The sequence below is a fragment of the Papilio xuthus genome, unplaced genomic scaffold (genome assembly GCF_000836235.2).
Source record: "Papilio xuthus unplaced genomic scaffold, Pxut_1.1 DF827570.1, whole genome shotgun sequence".
NCBI lineage: Eukaryota > Metazoa > Arthropoda > Insecta > Lepidoptera > Papilionidae > Papilio > Papilio xuthus.
The window spans coordinates 1,165,234-1,188,154 of NW_013531079.1; the positions used below are offsets into that span (position 1 = coordinate 1,165,234).

General features: G+C 33.9%; 1 protein-coding gene across 7 annotated transcripts in view; it reads left to right on the forward strand.

Moving 5' to 3' along the window:
• Treh-2 (trehalase-2) overlaps positions 1-22,921 on the forward strand; it is a 47,866-nt gene that overhangs the window by 11,365 nt on the left and 13,580 nt on the right. For 4 of the 7 annotated variants that reach the window (XM_013313306.1, XM_013313302.1, XM_013313307.1 and 1 more), the window contains exons 1-11: positions 1,468-1,603; positions 14,321-14,671; positions 16,784-16,921; positions 17,339-17,454; positions 19,201-19,356; positions 19,958-20,123; positions 20,425-20,577; positions 21,168-21,245; positions 21,521-21,633; positions 21,947-22,113; positions 22,705-22,875. In XM_013313306.1, the coding sequence (XP_013168760.1) occupies positions 14,586-14,671; positions 16,784-16,921; positions 17,339-17,454; positions 19,201-19,356; positions 19,958-20,123; positions 20,425-20,577; positions 21,168-21,245; positions 21,521-21,633; positions 21,947-22,113; positions 22,705-22,875 (1,344 nt within the window). In that variant the 5' untranslated portion in view covers positions 1,468-1,603; positions 14,321-14,585. Of the gene's footprint in view, positions 1-1,467; positions 1,604-4,253; positions 4,285-13,892; positions 13,922-14,320; positions 14,672-16,783; positions 16,922-17,338; positions 17,455-19,200; positions 19,357-19,957; positions 20,124-20,424; positions 20,578-21,167; positions 21,246-21,520; positions 21,634-21,946; positions 22,114-22,704; positions 22,876-22,921 lie in introns of those variants that run through there. The other 3 variants (XM_013313305.1, XM_013313304.1, XM_013313303.1) reach the window with 3 other exon arrangements.

Consider the following 22,921-nt stretch of genomic DNA (forward strand, 5'->3'; position numbering starts at 1 on the left):
AAAGCACGTTATTAAAGTTATTGTCCCTTCCATAAGATTTTGATAATGTTATTTGCAGTGACGTAACACTAAAGTATATTGCTATCTCATTTTTTTTCAAGGAGTATGAAAGAGATGAATGTACGAGCAGTGGAAGCATACGCTCAATGCATACCATCACAAAGTGACTTACTTGACATCAATCTATATAAGTAATTCAAGGAATCGAACCCAGTACAATCTAGTCAACACGTGTAATCTTACTAAACTAGTGTATACAATCCTTTATCTAAAGAACGGTAATTTTTTATCAAGACAAATAAAATAGTGCTTTAAGACAACACAGTATGATTCATTTTAATACAAAAGTACTTTTGCATAACGATTTACATTAGTGCATAACGTCCATCGTACGACGATAAGGTTCGACCAATCAGAACACGATGCGCAGACGCACCCATTGCTACGAAATACAAATGATGTTTCACGGAGTTGCTTGCGTTTTCTACAACTAGTTTACAAGAACTAGCCGGTCTTTACCACTGTTGGATTCAAGGAATAAGGGACTTTCTCTGCCAGTCATCAGAACTCTCCCGTATTGAAATGTTTTAAATCTGATAAAGATACTAAGTTGCTGCCAAATTCAGTGTTATTAAGTGACCACTGAGTGAGTACCTAAGTGTAGATTTAACCACTAAATACGGACAGATTAACATAAAGGGTACATAAAATATTAGACTTTGGTTTATTAGCTCTAGAATTTTTTAAATAAAAAGCTGAGCCAATGATATTCTAACGATAAATACTCAAGTATCATTGATATATGAAAGTGTGTAATGAAAACAACCATTATTCACTTTTTATTACTAAACCAATAATTCAATTATATTAGAATTACTAGTTGTTGCTCGTTACTACGTCCGCTTGAGATAAAAAAAACAAACTCAATAGTCTTTGTGTTCTTCCACACTATGTTCTACATCTGTGCCAAATTTCATCAAGATCCGTTGAGCCGATCCGGAGATACCTTCTAACAATCATCCATCCATCGAAACTTTCTCATTTATAATATTAGTAAGATTAGTTAAATAAAATAGATATTGATGACGAAGTTATAAAACCACATATTTATTTGTTATCAACGTTGCACCCAATATAGCATTTTGCATTGCATAATATGTAAAAAATTCGTAAACACAATAAAGATTTGTGTCTTGAAAACTTGGCAAAAATAACAGATTCTTATTTTAAATAGCTTCAAAATTACACATTGCACAAAGTTACGTAACCCAAAATGTCCTAGTTTTAATATATTTCTAGTCATTCGATGCTGAATTTGCAGTTTGCAAAACCGGCCTTGTCTCTCCGAACTTTTTAATACTATCAACGCAATCGTCCTACGTCACTCTAGGCATAGTGTCAACACATAGACAAGTTACTGTACCTACACGTCACTTTCATTTGTCGTAGCAGTGTGCGTACACCTATACGATGTAAAACAATAAGTTTTCAGTTGTTATCGGACCGTCGAACCGAACGGACGTATTCATTGCGCGAACACTTCGTCAATTGAATTGTAATTGTGAGGCTGTGTTGTGTTGGGATTGACAGATCGTGTTCCTCGGTGAGTATTCAAATGTTTTAACTGATGAAAGTATATTTAACTCGTACTTCATACAGAAATAAACGTTTTGGCACAGCTCAATGCCCTTGACTGTGCAGAATTGACATTGCTCTGTTTTAAAATTTCCTCATTCTTTTAGTTTATTTGTAGAATATTTATTACTGAATTTAAATCATACTTAGATTTATACAGTTTATTACCAAAGGCTAATCGCTGTGGATTTTTTTTTCATTCGCAGCTATATTACCTAATACAATGGTCGTATTTCCGTCGTCAATTTAGACTTGAATGTATCCTAACAACAAACTTCAATCATCCGGCGCTATTGTATTCTTTATTGCATTTAACATACGTATCACTGTGTCAATCTGTGACTTTTTACAATCCACATAACAGTCATTTGATGCAAATTAAATGTAAGCGTACCCAACTTGTATAACGAACGAGTTTGTGATTTGTATAGCATAGGACCTAAAACAGTACCTTGTGAAAATCAGAATAAAAGTAACGACCTTCAAGTGAACTTGAAATATTTACTCTTGGATTCATGTTAAAATTAGTTAATTAATGCGGCAGGTTTGTTATAATCAAAGTTGGAGATTTTTTATGTTATGTAATATATAAATGTTATGTGCGATTTTGTCAAATGCTTTTTAAAATCCTATCTAACTATTTCCTTAAATCTTATCCCCAGATTTGTGTGGAATATTATTACATTAAGGCGGACTTTTTTTTTTAATTTCCACCCCAATTTTATTTTTAATTTTAAGCCAAACATCTCTCACCTTTTGACAGCTGACCTTATGTAGATATGTTATATAATATATAGATTCCTTTACTTTGGCAATATTTTGTTACAAACTTTCTTCAGGTAAAACTTACCATACTTCAGCCTGTTTTGTGGTTGCAGTGTTATGTTCTCTTGTAACATTGTCTGGATGGACAAAAGGCACACATCACCAAGGTATAAACATTGTATATGAGTGCAAGACCCTCGCATTGAATGAACGGCCTTGCGAAAATGACGTTGGCTCGGAACAGAAATTTCCTAGACGTATACGATCCATTGACTGATTGTGTCAATTGATGCCAATTTGTTCTAGACTTGACTATTTCCGGCTTTCAGTTCAATTTATCTTTGATCTGCATCTCTGTGATAATATTTGAAATGGAACCCGCGTTCTGTTGATTGTCCAAAATCAACAACTTACTTTTAGGTTATTTTTGTTCATCGCTAATTGGATTTATTCTTTACTTCTATAAAAATATCTGTATTTCTGACAATATCTCCAAAGAGAAGATGTTGATGTGTGTTTGTTTACAAATATACTATCTGTTCGTGACACCGTCCGCGGAAAAAAAACCATTTAGTAGCCTATGTATTCTTCCAGAGTGTGTTTTACATCTATGCAAAATATAACAAACACCCATCCATGCATCTAAACATTCGCATTTATAATATTAGTAAGATATACAACTAAAGATTAGTTTATTATAAATGCGAATGTTTGGATGGATAGATGTTTGTTTAAAAGTCAACACGTCAAAGAGTGTGTGAAATTAGCATCACTGTCACCTTCCGATGAGTCGAAGAAACGACGAAACGTAGCTAACTGACAATCCAGAGCGCGCGGAAAGGTATATCAAGAATATATATAATATAGTGTGGAAGAACACATAGGCTACTAATATTTTTTTTAATTCAGTGCGAACGGAGTCGTGGGCTATAGCTAGTGGTATCTAAATTTTAAAATTAATCTGATATCTGTTTAGTATTGTTATTTAACCTTCTAATATGTCTACAATTTCTCTCTCTGTTGCCAACGATACTTCTTGATACTTTTTGACATTGTAATGTTCTGCTCAACCTTGTCAAACATTTGGCACGTTAAAGTTTCTTGTATGACATTCAAGGACACAAGGCTAATATCCAAACACCACAATATTCTTCATAATTCTTGGAAATTGTAATTATAGGTTGAAAGATAAACTCATATACTTAAAATATGTAGTTCGATTTTTCAACGTAATATCTAGATATCTAAAAGTTAAAAGAAAATGACAAAAAGGATGATGAAAATTTAGAAAAAGATCATGCACCAACACTTCGGGATCAGAGCATTTTATTAATATTATAAATGAAAATGTTTAGATGGATAGATGGATGGATGTTTGTTTGAAGGTATCTCCATAACGCGTGCATGAATCTGGCTGAAATTCGACATAGACGTAGAACACAGCCTGGAAGACTATGTCTTATGAAGTCTATGTAATCTAAATCTAATCTAGATATTAGTAGTCTAATTAAGTTTTTTTTATTCCGAGCGGACGGAGTCGCGGTCGACAGCTAGTCATTGAATAAAATACAAAGTAGCATCGACGTTGAACACAAAAAATGCAGTAAGATTAAAAACACGTAATATACAAGTTGCGAAATCGTCACATCTTAATTTATCTTTAAGTTATCTAACAATTGTGTAACTTAACATCAGATGAAGTTGTCAACTTATCACTAATGATAATTATGTGATTATCCATTAGTTATCTGTGCAGAGATTTTATCTTATCTGTGTCGGATTTAGTATATAATATAGTTTTTGAAATAAACATAGTCAGTGATTGTAATGGTTTGTTCGATGTAACAACTTAATTAAGTTACGTTCCTGTTTCTTTTTTAAATTGTGAGTATTTTTAACCTTTAATAGTTGGTTTTTGAGACCAAAATCATTATATAAAACGTATCGTCATTCCTGTCGTTTTTGACAAAACAGAGATGAAAAAAATATGTTTTAATTTTGGTCTCAGAAACCCACTATAGGAATATCATTTTATTATGCAGTAACTAAATCTAGGTATAACATGCTACGATGAGAATTTTTTCTTTTTACTTATGTATATTTTATTTAAAAAAAAAGCAAACAAATTGATTTATAAAAACCCCTTGTGTCATTTTAAAATTTTGTTACGGTTTTTAGTACAGAAAAAAACATCTTATCAATTTTAATTGTAATTATCAAACTATGGAATTGGGTTGAAAATTTTACATTTTAAATTACGACATACATTTCCAATGTTTTTTTCAACAATAATTGGTTTAAAAATATGCTCAATTAATCTTAATAATATTATAAATGCGAATGTTTGTATGTATGGATGTTTGTTTGAAGGTATCTCCAGAACTAATATAAAGATCTCGCTGAAATTTGGCATATCTAGAACATAGTTTGGTAGAACACAAGCTACTAATTTGGATTTATGTATTCCGGGCGGACAGAGTCGAGGGCGACAACGAGTTAATAAATAATTCTATGATAAAATATCGACTATAACTAGACGGTTAAATTAGCACCAATTTGTTGAGCAAACCGTAGTGATTTTCCACTAGAATTAAGATTACAACTAGATCCATCCTGCCAGACTATACTAGAAGATCAAGGAGTCTGTGTCGTAATAATTGACTAGGCATGAATAAAACGACGGCTCCTACGTATATGGTTACAACTAAATTTTCGAGAAAAAATATTTTTGTTGCTTTTTAACTCTCTGTTAAACATATTTTGTAATCATAAATTAAAATATCTTGTGTAAAACATGAGATTTTGGTGGAATATGCAATACATAATTTATAGTTTAATGTATGTTAGCTGACGACTGCGACTCCGTTTACTTTGTGTTTAAAAATAAACTTAATTAGTAGCCTATACGTTCTTCCTGACTATCTTCTATAAGTGTATCAAATTTAATTGAGCTCTGTTCAGCCGTTCCGGAGATACCTTCAAACAAACATCCATTTATCCATTTCATCATCATCGCCTCACCATACGTCCCCACCGAGGAGCTCGGAGCCTACCCTAAGTTAAGGGTGACTAGGCCATAGTCAACCACGCTGGTCAAGTGCGGGTGGGTTGACTTCACACATATCTTTGAATTACTAAATTTACATCCATCTAAATATTCGCATTTATTAGATTAGTATGAGTATCTGTCGGCGGCAACTTAATAAGTAGCCTATGTGTTCATCCAGGCTATGTTTATCTATGCCAAATTTCAGCGAGATCCATACATTCTAGAGATACCTTCTTACAAACATTCATACATCTAAACATTCGCATTTATAATAATAGTAAGATACCTCTAACCTTGAACATTTAATTTGAACCTTTTAATTTAATCTTGCTAATTAATTATATTCGATTATAAAAGGTGTACTAATAGAAGTTTATTAGGAATCTGGTAATAATAGCGTTATTTTGTTTTTTTTTTTTCGAAAATGGTGTTAATAACTACATAACGCCTACATGTTAGCTATTTTTATCCACGTTTAGTCAGTTGTAAAGCGTGGTTGACTATGGCCTAGTCACCCCTAACTTGGGGTAGGCTCCGAGCCCCTCACTGGGCACGTGTAGTGAGCTGATGATGATGATAATACTGACTGGTTTTCATTGATTACATATTCCATAACTTATTCTGTTGTAAGTTGCGGGCACTCAGTGTCGCGAGTTGCTCTAATTCGATCTAATTTTCCTGTTATTGTCGTCCACCTACACGTATTCCTGTCTCTGACGATGTGATAGGTTATATTTAGTGTTCTTCATTTATTCGACTTTATAAATTGTGACAGATCGTTTGATTTTAGCGCGAAATCTTGACAGCTGTCAAATAACATAGACTAATTTATTTTTAATTTCAAATTTGACAGCCGACTTCTAATTTATAGTTTCTTTTTTATTTTTAGAGAGAATCATTTAGTTAGCAGAGGTAATAATTTGTGGCAAATTTTTACTATAGATACACAACCTAAAAGGTTTAAGAGGATTTAAAAAAATAGGAAAGAAATCCGAAATAACCCTAAGTTTTGTCCGTCATATATATATTTTTTTAGTTTAAATAGATGAATAGCATCTTTTTATCTCATAATGAAATCGTAAACAGTACTCACAATTTGTCCTATTTAACAATAGCACTCACAAACGTGCCTTAACATTGTTTCAAAACTGTAACCGTGAAAAATAAAAAAGCTATAAAAAATTTATGATCGAGTCTCTTGATAAATGTCTTTAAGGTTATGTTTACATAGATAAGAACGTTGTTAAGTTCAATGTTTAGATCTACTCACCAAGGCAAAGGATTGGATAGAGTTAAATTAATAATATATTTTTATTTACATATTGTTAGGAAGAAAATCCGACACTGTGCCGGTGTACTGGCGCAACACTACTATAATGTCGACTTCTATGTCCCCTCACTAATCATTCTGACATTTGACTTTGCAATGTAAGCACGCCATTCGCGCCAAAGGATTCTGATTAGTAATGTCTTAAAAATATAAAATACTTTTTTACACAAAGAAACAATGTAGCTATAAGGTCTTATTTTATATAAATTTATTAACCCTAAAACATATTCAGATGAACCAGCATAAGCAAGAGTCCAAGAGACCGCGATATTTTTCTTGCTTGTAGAGGTGGTCCTTTGAGTCCGGATAAAGACCTACTTTTAGAGGTTTCACACTTATCCAGATTTGTTTTAAAAACTACCTATCGCCGTCGACTCCGTCCGCACGAATTTGAAAAAAGTTGTAGCCTATGTGTTCTTACAGACTATGTTCTACATCTATGCCAAACAGCGATGCAGAGGTTCTGGAGATACCTTCTAACAAACATCCATTTAAACTTTTGCTTTTATTATATTAGTAAGATTACCTATCCAAAATCAAAATCAATTACAGATCGATAAAGGAATTATAGGATATCACACAGATATCGTAAAACATTGTTCTACTGCCAATAATTCGTGCCAATAGTAAGATAAACGTCTAATCTGTGGAGGTCGGAGATAAATTCCATGTTGAAAGATACATTGGATATATGAGGTATAATATATATGTATATAACTTGTGAAGTAAATAATAGTTAACTGGTTTAGTTAGTTAATTAACAAATCAAATTAACTTGGAGTTAGACGTCGCTAAATTCTTAATTTAAATAAAAATAACTGCACCGATCTTCGTGATTCAAAAAAGATTATCGTAGTAAGAATCGTCTTCATATCTAAGTTAGTCTGTTTTATTTCCTAGTCATTTATATGCTGCTTATATATATACTAAGAATTTATATATTCAAGTGGTGGTAGTCATAAATAATTTTACGAGAAGTTATGTCGTCTCTCCATGACGTCATATCACTTTGATTAAGATTGATGAATAAAATATTCCTTCATAAAATTCCTGAAGTTTATCTTAATCTATTAGAACAACGACAGGTATCTAAGGTTTTCAATCAACAGGTATTTTTATAGAGTATAAATTGTCACACAATAAAACGACCATCTAAATATGTGAAAATAGTAAAGGGACTTCTACCCATAGATGTAGGCAATAGCAGATGCGTTATTTACCTTTAATAAAGAGAGGAGGGAACGCACAGAAGATAATTCCCTTCCTCTGTCTAGACTCTTTGCCAATTTCTTCCTTACCAAAGGGTTGGAAGGGAAAAGGGTCTGAAATTAGGCCTCCAACACGCACGAGGCTAAGCAATTGCTTCCATTTTAAGGCTGTCCTCTGTGTGGTTGTATTATTGTATCGATCGAGCAGGCCCCATCTCATGCACTCTTAAAGAATAATTCTAAATTCTATTCTAAAACATTATTTGTTTCCAAAACTTATACTAAAGCGTGCAAGTATGTGCAAATGAATAAAACTCCTCAAGACCCTTAAGTCACACACAACGACTTTGCTATCAAAGATAATAACTGCGGCAATGTATATTTTGTACAGGTTTTTAATTACGATCAACTACAATTAATCAAGTTAACGTAGGCTTAAAATGATTTTAATTCTAGTAAGTTCAATTGTTTTTGCGAATTGGCATTTCTATTTTTAAACAATTACCTTATAATGTTTGATGTCATCATATTTCATGTCAACCGATGGCTTTTGTTACACGTATAATAAGTACAAGTGGTAACACATTTTGCGAGCGTCAGAATGGCGCCAAACTAACGTGTAAGTTGCCTACATTGTTTTTTTTAATCTAATCTAATTTGGTTGTTTTATACAATGGTATAAGCCAGTAACATATCTATTGCACTAATGGGCGTGTACCAGTAAAATACCAACCACACAAAAGACAGGCTTAAAGTGGAAGGAATTTCGCAGTTACTCTTATGAGGGCGCGTGTCGGAGTCTTATGCCCTCTTTCACTTACCATCCCTTTCTTATAGGGAATGAATGAAAAGGATGAATAGATTTGGCAGAGTAAACCCATATCAATTGGAAATATTATCATTCTGTACATCTCCTTTTCTTCCATTAATAGGCAAGGCTTCTGCATTTGCGGGTGTCTATGGACTTTGGTCGCTTCGCTATTTCAGAGAATTCGGATAGCTTACTCGTTTGTCATACTATAAACATACAAATAGTTATTATGTCAACACTTTTATATCTACTACATCTCGGCGAGGGCATTACAGGGTCCCCTTTGAATCCGTTAGAATGTTTCTTGATATAAAATCAATGTACCGTTATTGTCTATTAAAAGGTCTTCGACATGACCGTAACAAATAGCGAGAACAAATCGGATAAGGCAAGATGCAAACATGATACAAAGTCAAAGATCAATGCCATCATAGAGTTTTATATTTAGACGCGACAAATCCTTGTAATAATATATTACAATTAACAATGTGACTATAAAAAACCTTTACATCCTCGTAACCGAAAAGATTCGGCAAAAATGACGGATTTTCGATCTTGGGATTGAGAACTTAACTGTTACTAGCTGTCGCTTGCGACTTCGTCCACGTGGAAATTAATAAAAACTTAATAAGTAGCATATGTGTTCTTCCAGGCTATGTTCTATATGTGTGCCAAATTTCATCAAAATCCGTTTAGCCGTTCTGGAGATACTTTCAAAGAAACATCCATCCATCTAAGCATTCGCTTTAACAGTAAGATTTCATATACATTTATTTTTCATATTTTTAATATAGTACATTTTATATCCAAAAAAAAAATGCAAAACATATTATATTAAAAACAGAACACCACCGGGTGCGGAGTCCCATGACTCAAACAACCAGTGGTCAGGGCTGCAAAGACAAGGAACCTTCTCACGATGCGCGCGGTTTCTAGGATAACTGCCTTTTGTATCGGGCCCTTAATCCAATTGTGTAGCGAGAGCTTCTTGAGATGTTGGTCGAAGCTCTTCGCTATCAGTCCATTTACCGATACGAGATTCTTGATAGACTTACTTATCTTATTAATTATCTACAATTCCAAATATATATTTTATGTTTATTTTATATGATCTTGGCACGTGAATTCTGAGCTGGTAGGTCATTAATTTTACCGAATGCATTTGAAATGGATATTTGCATCAATGCCAAGTCGACGTGCCAAATATTGGCTTCAAACAGTAATGTTTTTACTGCACATAATTAGATTAAGATATATCAATGGAATCACACCTTTAAATGAAAGTGAATGGTTTAATTTATGAAATTATAAAGTCCCTTCGTATTTTATGAACAAACTTAATTACGGCAGTATTTTTTATATGATTTTTGATAGAAAGAGAAGAGTTTGTTTAAACGCGCTAATCTCAGGAACTACTGGTCCGATTTGAAAAATTATTTTTTTGTTGGATAGCCCATTTATAGAGGAAGGCTTTGGGCTATAACATAACATTACGCTACCATAGGAGCAAAGAAAAATGCAATTACAAGATAATCGCGATAGTGTTCCGACAACCACGCGAATGAAGTAGCGGGCATGGTTAGTTATAAGTTCGTAAAAATACAGTTTTAATAAAACTTTTCCTTGTAATATTCGGCCAAAATAAATGGCATTTAAGAGATAAACATGTGTACGCAAAAAATTGTGTCTTAATATTAAGTAACCAATACTTATTTCCTTTCTAACTTTCTAAACCGATAGCAAAACAGTTATATTCTTGAAACTGGTTATATTAAAAATTGATCATGGAATTCTTATATAAAAAAACATATTTCATAAGCATGCTTATAACAAAAGAAAATTTGTCTTGTCCACAAATCAGAGTTTGTTCCGGATAATCTCCGAAACAGCTGGACCGATTTTAACCGGACTTTTAATAAAATGTAGCCGATGTGTGTAGGAATAACTAAGGATATTTTGATTAATTCTGCGCTGTCATATCGGACGACAGCTAGTTTAAAATAATACGTTCCGGTCGATTTGGAGGCCGGTCTTTCAATTGCTTTATTATTGGACAATAAAAATAGACGTATCACGTCATAGGATGTACTGTAATTATTTAGGCGAAGCGCCAAGACTAAATCATACCAAACAGAATATATCAATAGAAAAGATTGACGCAAATATGTGAAGAGGGTGGTACAGACGTAATCTATGGCAACGTCACTTCGTATGGACGTCTATGGGCAACGGTCACTTCGCTACTTCAGCGATTTCAGATGGCCGCTCGCTCGTTTGCCACCTTATGATATAAAAAAAATGTAATAACATTTCTACTTCATTTATGTAAATAAGTCCTCTTTTAGTAATATTTAAGGGGTGTGACTGTGTTGGAAAGTGGCCCGGCCCGCTCACGTGCGCCTGCGCACGCACGCCACTGCGTCTTCGCTAGGGTTGTCATACCCAAGTTAATTGCAATTAAAGTGACATGTAAGTCTAAATAATAATTAAAAAAATATACGGTTTATGTAATTTATTGTTATTATATTTGTAAATAAGTATTTAACTGTTTCTAATTACTAATATTATATATGCGAAAGTTAAAATGGATGATTGTTAGAAGGAATCACTGGAATTTCCTAATAAACATTGATAAAATTTGGCATAGATGGAGAACATCTGGAAGAACACATAGGCTACTTATGGTTTTTTTTAATTCTGAGCGGACGGAGCTGCGGGCGACACCTAGTGATACATATTTCAATAATTAATTCAATTTGTTTTAATCAATCCTTTCCTTCTCTTTGAAATAAGATGTTGAATAAGTTTACTTATTACGGTAGTAGTTTTATTTTTATATTTTTCTCAAATGTTGACAACCCTAATTAAAATCTGGGAAGTGGGTGTGTAGCTCACGTGACTTTAGTCTCGTATGATGGTGACTTGTGAGTTGTTGTTCATTTGTTCTAATTTGGATAGTCACGTGCACCTTGTGAAATATTTATCCTTTTTTTTATTATTTCGAGACATCACATAGCGGTTCCTAGTGGGTCTTATGTTCAACATACTCACGCTCGTAATCATGAGGTGTAGGTAGAGACCACGAACCTCTTGGCACCCTATTGACATATCTCTCATAATATTATAAAAGCGAATGTTTAAATCGACGGATGGATGGAAAGATGGATGGTTGGATGGATGTGTCTGATAGTATCTCCGGAATGCCTGCATGGATCTTGCTGAAATTTGGCATGGAGTCTGGAAAAACACATAAGCTACTTATCAAGTTACTTGTAACTCCGTTCGGACGCAGTCGCGGGCGACAACTAGTAACATTATAAATGCGAATGTTTGGATGGATTAATGTTACAAAGTATCTTCAGAATGCCTGTATGAATCTTTCTGAAATTTGGCATAGAGTAGCGGGCGATAGCTAGGGTAAAAACAAGTATAAAACAATGCAAAATGTAGGCGTGTCTCACGTGCCCCCTAGCGTCAATGACGTGCAACTAATTGTTCTATTTTTAAACGAGTCATGTGCTTCGGGAATTCGCATAGATTTACGTAGTTGGCTAGAAATACAATCAACGCGTACTCTTAATTAATAAATTGTCGTGATTGAAATCGCGAAGAGTATAACGTTTGGCATTTACACTTGTTTATATTTGACACACTTTTAATACGTGAATTAGTGAGATTTAAGAAATTATATGTAAACTAATACGATAACAGAACGTACTAGTGATACATACAACAATTTCTTATAAGAAAAGGATAGGCATGGAACGTAGATTTGATAGAGGAAGGAGCCGTAAAAGCAGGGAAATATTCACATTCTATTCGTCCCCTCCGTCTATGGACAGTGATTGCTTCGCTATTTCGGTGACTAAAACGTCATATAATATTGAAATATTCATTATAAAGGTAAGCGTTTATTATGTACTAGTTGTCGCCCGGGACTTCGTCTCCACGTAATTAAAAAAAAAGCTTAAATAGTAGCCTATGTGTTCCTGCAGACTATGTTCTATATGTGTGCCAAATTTCATGGAGATCCCTCCACCCGTTTAGGTGCCTACAAACAAATATCCATCCATCCGAACATTCACATTTATAATATTAGTTAGATTAAAGATATCTGTTTCTTTTTCGACTGTAAGGAATCCCAAATCATGTATGTATAATTTGGAAAGTATGAACCAAGGTTGTTCACAAGGTGAGTCAATCTTCCAATTGCACTCAATTGGATCTCAGGAACGGATGCCCGCTGTTTGCGCTTTGTGTAGGTGTCACCGACCAAAATTAACATTGACACAGGCGCTGGAAAACTTTATGTTTATATTGAGTTATTGAAACCTTTCTTACCTTATTACTTAATGAGTAGCCTATGTGTTCTTCCAGAATATGTTCTATCATCATCATCAGCTCACTATCCGTCCCCACCGAGGGGCTCGGATCCTACCCTAAGTTAAGGGTGATGGAATATGATCTATACTTTGTCAAATTTCATCGAATTTATCATAACAATCATCGTCAGTTACAGTCCACCAGTATACATCGGGCTTTCCAATTGTCTCCCACAATAATCTTACTTACTAATGTTATAAATGCGAATGTTTCGATGGATGAATGTTTGTTAGAATGTATCTCCGAAACAACTCAACGGATATTGATGAAATTTGGCTTAAATGTAGAACATAATCTGGAAGAACACATAGGTTACTAATCAAGTTCGTTATAACTGTTCGGAATCGCAAGCGACAGCTCCTCAATATAATGCTAGCTTGCAATTACATAACTTTGTATTCCTGATATAACAAACTTTAAACTGATATGATCCAGTCCAGTGATATCAAATATTTCCTGCAGACGTTTCTGGGCGTCAGAAGGTCGCTGGGAATGATTAGTCGCGTCTCTTCTTGTCACAGTAATAAGGCGCCAGGCTTCATTGAAGTAGTTTGACGTAGATACACAATATCTAATAAAATTGAACTCTATCAGCAGATTTGTTGGGTTCAATTTGCATTGACAATGGAAGTTGTGACGTAGCACATATTTACAAAATAAATGGATTGTCCGGTTGTAGTCTCAAGAGATCTCTCGTTCGTATCGGGCTTGTTTGAATCATTTGATTTTAAAATATCTGTGTAGGTACAAATGCCTAGTAATAAATTAGTATACTTTGGTTTGTAATATGCAAAATTTTGCTTCCGAGTTATTAAGATATATCTAAAGACACATAGGAATAGTGAATAAAGAAAACGGTCTAATTGTAAAAAATCTTGTGTCAAAATTTTTAATTAAGTTTTTTGACGATATAATTGTGATGCTACCAAACAATCCACAAAAATCTTAATAATATTTTAAATGTGAAAGTTTGCAACGGCTGCATGGATATCGCTGAAATTTGACATCGATGTAGAACATAGTCTGGAAGAGCACATAGGCTACTAATAAAGTTTTTTATTTCCACGCTGACAAATTCGCGGGCGACAGATAAGACTTACATAACTTTGTGTAAAATTATAACATGTTTCTTGTTACAGATGCATTTCGGCACAGCAGTGCCGTCTACCGAGGAGTTTCAACCATCGCCATAACACCCAAAATGACAAGCCAACCCTTTCGTAGGAAGCCGTTTAAAATTCTCAACACTTTCTTGAACACGTAAATAGAGACAATTAATAAAATCAGCAAATAAACCAAAGTTAAACTTTTGAAGTGATTTAGTGTTAGTGAATTTGTTCCTGTATTTATTTAATTTAATACGAGTGATATTAGTTTAAGTTAATTAAGTGACGTGCCATAATTATGGTGAATTTGTGGTGTTTGGTTTTCGCCGCTGTGCTTGGCTTGGTGGGCGCTGACAGGGACAGTCTTCCACCTACTTGTGATAGGTGAGTTTACATTTTTTTTAAATCTTATGCCCAGTTTTATAACCAATCTGACCATGTCTCTACGTAGTACACAGTGTGCTAGTCTTACATCTCTATCAGCCGTCATATCTGAATCCACCGTCTTTTTACGTATTTCTATCATACAATCCATACATACTTTCTTTGGACTACCTTTATAAATATCCACATTCAAACTCATTACTTTTTTGTTTGTGATCTTATACCCAGTTTGCACTATTCTAATCCAGCGATAACTGTACTAGAATTACATCTGGAAAAGTGTAAACTGTAACTGGAATGCAGTGGCGTGAAATCTTAATTTTGCTTTAAAATCTTATTATAATTCAAAAGATTTCAAAGTTGGTTTTTTATTATTTATTTTTTAATTACTGGTTTTACCAGACTATACTTTTATATTCATTAAAATGTTGTTTATATTTTACATTCAATTGAAATTTTTTCTCATAATATCAAACAAGTAATACGAATAACTACGACTTTACAATATTGTAACTCAGCTATACAAACTTAATTTGGGCTCGGAATATCCTATTAGATGCTGTGCTTAACACAATCTTATTTATCGGCGATATGTGAAGGTTTTTTAATCTAAGCCCATAACCATAGACAAATCGCACTTTATTTTAAAATTAGATAAAACCAAAATATTTCTGGTAAAGTTCTTAATCTCGCCAAACGTTTATTCATAATAGTCGCCATAAAAAAATCGACGTTCTTTTGTTTAATTAATTTGGGCTTTGGTTCGGACAGAAGGTTAACGGGATGCAGGGACAATATCGCCTCGAGTTCCTCCACGCTCACTAGGTCAACCTGTACACACAGGTCGCAGCTAACACGAGCCGTTATAAAGTTTGAATCGTATAATACTTAATATATTTCACAGATCACATGTTATGTGTATATTGCAAAACCGGAAGCAAAACGACCTTGTCAATAGACTAACTACTCTTCGAATACAATTTTTATACTACGCATAATGTAGACGTGCTTAACTTCCTATTCTAAAAGAAAAAAAAGTAAATTTGTAGGGATTATATTGCCGAATTCAAAGATATGTGTGAAGTCAAACAACCCGCACTTGGCCATCATGGTTGACTATGGCCTAATCACCCTTACCTATGGGTAGGCTCCGAGCCCCTCGGTGGTGACGTATAGCGAGCTGATGATGATGATATTGCCGAAACCCCTGTATTGAAACATATAGTCATACCATTTTTTTAAACAAAGAAGTAGGGATGCTAATACGTTTTTAACCGACAAAAGAGCTTCTTAATTCGTCTATGATTATTTATGGTTATCCAATTTATAAACGAATATTTCGGCAGTAAATTAGCTAGGCCATTTCCTACTATTCGAACTCTATCCCTCAAGGTCAGACTTGCGCGTAATCTAGATAAATAGTCTGTCACACGAGTTACATTTGTAAATACCGTTCTCTTTGCACAGTGGCAGTAACCTGACAAGAAACTGGATAAAACCGGTCAAACAGACATCTCGGTTACAAGTTATTGTAATTTTTATTTATGCATAGCCTATGTATTTGTACGTATAAGATGTAATAATGCTAATGTCTGATTGATGTCTACATCTACCGGTGTCTTGATCAGGTCAATAAGCTTATTAATATTGTTTTGTTGCAATTTTACCCGGTATTCTACTGAATAGTCAACATGGTCACAAAAATGTCCTTTTAGATCAATCCTAAGTCAAACCCCCTTTCCATCCTTTCCTTAATAGAAAATATTGGGATGGTGATCAGAACTAGAATTTGCCTCTGGTACACACTTACCCGACAATATCATCAGCTAACTCTACGTCCCCATTGAGAGGTTCAGAGCCTACCCTAAGATATCATCCATATCTAGGACTAGGACATAGTCAACCACATTGGCCTAGTGCGGATTGACTTCACACATATCTTTGAATTTCTTTGCAGGTTGCATCACGATATTTTCCTTTAATATCACCACTTATTGGACGAAACTCGGAAATCCACTTGAACCCTATCTTCTGCGAGGTCGTGGTGCTGTGCAGTTATTACTGCGGACTCTACCACTGTTAAATTAATATTTGTTTTTGTTGCTATTACAGTTTAATCTACTGCCATGGGCCGCTGCTGCATACGGTACAAATGGCTGGTCTCTACAATGACTCCAAGACCTTCGTTGACATGAAGATCAAGTTCTCTCCCAACATCACACTCGAACATTTTAGAAAGATGATGGAGAGGTAATGTTACTGGCTCTCGACCTATAATTACACTTTGATATGTGCTGCAGATGTACGTTTTGAGAACATTAGAAAAAATCGTTTTATGTTATTCATATATTTAAAAACTTTATACTTATATTACCAAAAATATGTGAACAAATGATAGAAAAAGTTTTAATTAAGAAAACTAAATGTATGTTATATATAAAATTCTCGTGTCACAATGTTAGTTACCATACTCCTCCGACGCGTCTTGGTAGATTTTTATAAAATTTGATATGCATATTCAGTAGATCTGAGAATCGGCTACTATCTATTTTTAATTCCGCGCGGGCGGAGTTGCGGGCGACAGCTAGTATTTTCTATTTATCAAAAAATAAAAAGTATAAGCTTTGTATAGGAATGAATAATGACAGTTTATCCATACATTTTCAGGTTATATCCAATGGAGCCAACAAAAGCTGATATCCAAGAGTTTGTGAACCAGAACTTTGATCCTGAGGGTTCAGAGTTTGAGGACTGGAGGCCCACCGATTGGAAAGATAATCCAGGTTAGTTTTGCTTAAATATTAAAGACAAATCTTACTTAATATTGTAAATGCAAATGTTTGGATGGACGGATGGATTTATGTTTGACGGTATCTCCAGAATAACTGAACGTATCACCGTCAAATTTAGCATACATATAGAAGATTGTCTGGAAGAACACATAGGCTACTAATTACGTTTTTTATTTAAGTGCGCGTAGACAGAGTCGCGAACGACAGCTAGTACATAAAACTCCGTATTGTAGTATTTTATATGGCACATGGGAAACATGGGTATCTTAGAATAGCATAAAGTCATGTTTTAAGATAAACTGCTTTAAAAAACAAATAAAAAAAAATAGAAGAAATTTCTCCTTCTTGAGGTGCCTCTCCGACTAACGAAGGTTGGCGTTCAGTTCTCCATATTTTCTCTTGTCTTTTGCGAGGGGAAATATTTGGGCGGCACTCGCAACTCCTGTCCACTCTCGGATGTTCCTGAACTTATGAAATTACCTATCCATATCCAATTTCAATTAACTTTCTCACAATTCTTTTTAATTCAATTCCATACAAAAGTATGTTATATTTCTCGCGTAACGAATGGAAATTAACTTCCGTTTGTTAACAACTTGTAAACAATTGATTTCTTGGTATTGATTGAAGTCACTTCTAATTTGTAATACGTTAATATGTTCCAGTCAAGTTACGAGCTAAAAACATTTACACTTGAATTAAATCATGTAACTTAAGTTTTTTTTTACCTATAGTTTTCTCTATTTTGTCAAAAACGACAAAAGAGATGTCAATATTTTGAAGCGCCAATAGCTTAATGGTTTAAGGGTGCAGGTTTCCGATCAGGTTGTCGGGGGTTCGAATACCGACATAACACTATTGTCGTAAACCATGTCCTAGCACAAGCATAGAGCTTAGTTGGAACGGTACAAGAAATATTAGTAAATTAACAAAAATCTGTTATTATTTTTAATAAAAATATTGTTTTAATTCAACATTTGGCACCTGAATTCGCCTTATTAGAGACGCGATCGCTACTCATAGACATTTGCAATTGCAGATGTGTTACCTTTAATCTCCGGAGGAACACACAGAAAGTGTTCCCAACTCCGTCATATCCACTTTCCATTATCATCTTTTCCTTAATAGAAATAGATGGAAAAGGAAAGGGGATTCAAATTAGGCTTACGGCATGCAGTTTACATATAGTGATCCTGTGTAAAAATTTTACAATAATTTCTTAAATTGGTCTACCCTCGACATAGTAACATTTTATTAGTAATATGTAAAATTACTTATTTTGTTCCATCTAATAAAGATACTGTACTCTTCACAAATATTTGAATATCTCTCTGATAAGTGGACAAAGAAATTGATAGTAACGTACTCACAATTAGTTAATATTTACTCAATTTAAGATTAAAGTCTTATTAAGTTATTGATTACATATGATAGTTGCATAGTTACAACATAACGTCTTCAAATAAAGACTATCTCTTGTTCCAATCCAAAGTTTATTTCAAGTTCTATTGTCATACTAGCTGTCGCCCGCGATTACGTCCGCGTGGAATTAAAAATAAAGTTTATAAGTAGCCTATGTGTTCTAGACTATCTACTACATGTTTGCCAAATTTCAACGAGATCCGTTCAGACGTTCTGGAGAATCCTACAAACAAACATTAATAAATGCAAAAATTTACGCGATAAAGAACTTTTTCTAGACATACACATGCTAAAAGTCTATGTTTTTTATTCCAGCATTTCTACAAAGGATCAAGGATCCACTTCTTCATCAGTGGGCGTCGGATCTGAACCGGCTGTGGCTGGAGTTAGGCAGAAAGATGAAGGAGGACGTGAAGAAGAATCAGGATCTGTATTCCATCATATATGTTGACAATCCAGTTATTGTGCCTGGTGAGTTATTGAAACTTTTAGATTTTTACTATAAAGCGGACACCTATACAAGATGTGGTGTCCTTGGACAGAACACAGGACAAAGGGGATTGAAAGGTCAAAGGAGAAGACGGTCAGAATATATTTTCCCTTCTTACACATTCTCTCTCACTCACAAGGCAGATCGGAAATTGTTTGAATCTGAACCTATGTATTTGTTTGTCTTATTGAAAGCAAAATAGCGGTGCATCTAGCTACCGCGACCCCGTGGGCGCGGAATTAAGAAATAAAAATTAATTAGTAGACTATGTGTTCTTCCAGACTATGTTTTACATCTGTGACAAATTTTAGTGAGAACCATGCAGCCGTTCTAGAGATATCTTCAAACATACGTTCAACATCTAAACATTTACATCTTACTAATATTATAAATGCTAATTATTGGATAGACGGATGTATGTTTGTTAAAAGGTATCTCCAGAACGAATGCATGGATCTTCCTGAAATCTGGTATATATGTAGAAAAAAGTCTGGAAGAACACATAGACTACTAATTATGAAGGACGGAATTGCAGGCAATACCTAGATTATAATATTAGCGAGATGAATATATTAATTTCAGGTGGACGTTTCCGTGAGTTTTATTACTGGGATTCATACTGGATCATCCAAGGATTACTGTTGTCAGAAATGAGAAGCACCGCTAGAGGCATGGTCTCCAATTTCCTTGATATTGTCGATAGAATTGGTCTTATTCCAAATGGTGGAAGAATATACTATGTTATGAGGTTAGTCTAGTAATTACTAACAGTTTAGTAATAGTAATAGCGTCGATGGCTCGGGGGTTAAGTATTTAACTTTTAATCTAGAATTCTTGGGTTCGAATCTCATCTTGTACTAATGTGTTTTACAATTTACATATGTACATTTATTCGAGGTTACGATGAAGGAAATCGTGATGCACATATCTGAGAAATTCAAAGATATGTGTAAAATCCTGCACTGGGCTAGTGTTGATTATGGCCAAGCCACTGACTTAGGGTCTGAGCCGAACAGCTTGACGTATGAGCTGATGATGTATATTTTCAGATCACAACCACCTCTTCTTATACCAATGGTCCAGTCAATAATGGAAGATTCCTTCGACATTGATTTCCTCAAACAACATATACATACATTAGATAAAGAATTTGATTTCTGGATGAAAAATCATACAGTTGAAGTTGAACATGATGGTGAAAAGTAAGTGTTAACTAGGATACAAAAATTAACTAAGAATTTAAACTGTCGAAAGCTTCTCTATGAAAAAACATTGAAAAAACAACTATTTGATTTTGTAGTCGAAATTCACTTAAATTAAATGCATGTTTGCAGATTTTAGAAAGATTTCCTTAAAAGATTGGTCCTATCATTCTTATATTGAAAAAATAAAGTTAGTGGTTATTATTAGTTGATAGAATTCAACCAGACTTTTTATTTTTGTTCAAAAGCATCTTTCTGCACTTTTCCACATTTTAAACTGTATCAAACAGGCACAAAATTGCATTTTGTGATTTAACAAAAGCATTTGATTGAATCAACCACATTTTTCTTTTAGTTTTAATAATCTAAAATCATGTATAGCATAATTTAAATACTACTAAATTCATAGTAAGACAGAATTATTTCAAATTTACAATCAGATTTATTTTTAATAAGAATAAAAATAAATTTGCGGTAGGTGTTCCCCAGGGAGCTGTTTTAGGACCCATTTCTTTTGTTCTTTTTTAGTAGTTGTTTAATAGATTTTTTTTTATTTATAAAGTTTATAGCATTTTTGTTTATAATTTCAGATTCTTTATGTTGAGATACGCTGATGGATCCAAAGGCCCAAGACCAGAGAGTTACAAAGAAGATATAGACTGTGCTAAGTGAGTACATTCAAAGAACTTAAGTATTCATTTTTAATATTTTATTAGTGTAATTTCGAATATAAGTGATACTTTAGTGTCATAGTCAAATTTAATAGTCAATCTAGATGTATTTATGTGAATTATAAAAGAGTTGAGTTAAATTTAAATTGTCTACGAATGGATTTAGAAGTTAATTGATCCATTTTTCATAAATTCATTTCGTCCTTATAATATATAGTTAAAGTTATTTAAATAATCATTTTTTTTTAGTAATTTTTGTTTTTAATTTTCAGACATTTCGATACAACTGATAAGAAAGAAGAATTGTATGCAGAATTAAAAGCAGCAGCAGAATCTGGTTGGGATTTCTCCTCGAGATGGTTCATATTGAATGGCACTAACAAAGGTAACACATTTTTATATATGTCACCGTACAATTGTGAACCAGGTCATTTTCCAATTTTACTACAAATATTATTTTTAATAAAATTTTATATATCGTCAGTTTATAAACTATCGAACTGACATGAAATTGCGAATTGGTACAGTAATAATATCTTATGGGAATAAAGGTGGGTTTCTGAGACTAATATCTGTATAAAACATATCGTTATTCTTTTCCTTTGAATAATATGTTTTAAACCAAAACTTTGGCCTCAGAAATCCACGGTAAAAGTATAAATGTATATTATTATATATTTCTATTAATTATTTTCTAGGCAATCTAACAAATCTGAAGACTAGATCAATAATACCAGTGGACCTGAACGCTATAATGAGTTGGAACGCAGAGATAATGGCTGACTTCTACCAACATCTGGGGAACGTGGACAAAGAGAGATACTACAGGAACACGCACGCTAGATTAATGGAAGCTATTGAAAAGGTAATATAACTAATATTATAAATATTTGTATGTATGGATGTTTGTTTGAAGGTATCTCCAGAACGTCTGCATAGATCTCGATGAAATTAGGCTATTTATTAATATTCTAATTCCACACGGACGGAGTCGCGGGCGACAGCTAGATACATATTAAAAACATTGGGATATCTGTATGTAATAAAATATGTCAATATTTCGTACACAAGTATATATTTGTTAGCTGATAACAAAAAAAAATAGTTTTTAAAGATTTTTTTTGTATGTCTGTATGTCTGTCCGTTAACCTCTGTAATCTCCGGAACAGCTGAAAGTTAGCGTGGACATGTTATAGGCTTTTTAAAATAGTTATATCTTACTAATAATAATAAATAATAAATTAATAATAAATGGATGGATGTTTGTTTGAATGTATCTCCAGAACGGCTGTATGGATCTCCATGAAATTTGTCATACATATAGAACATAGTCTGGCTACTATTTATGTTTTTAATTCCGCGCGGACGGAGTCGCAGGCGACAACTAGTTATACCTTAATGACAACAAAATTCGAATTTCTTTCCCATAGTTAATTAGTGTAATACTGAATTGCAGGTGTTATGGCACGAGGACGTGGGGGTGTGGCTGGACTTCAGCCTGGAGTCGAAGCGACGCCGCGACTACTTCTACCCCTCCAACGTGGCGCCGCTCTGGACCGGCAGCTACGACAAGGCCCGCACTGAATACTTTGTCAGACGAGTTATCAATTATCTAGATAAAGTTAAGGTAAATCCTATATATTTAGCTCTGAGCTTTCTGAACGTAAAAGAAT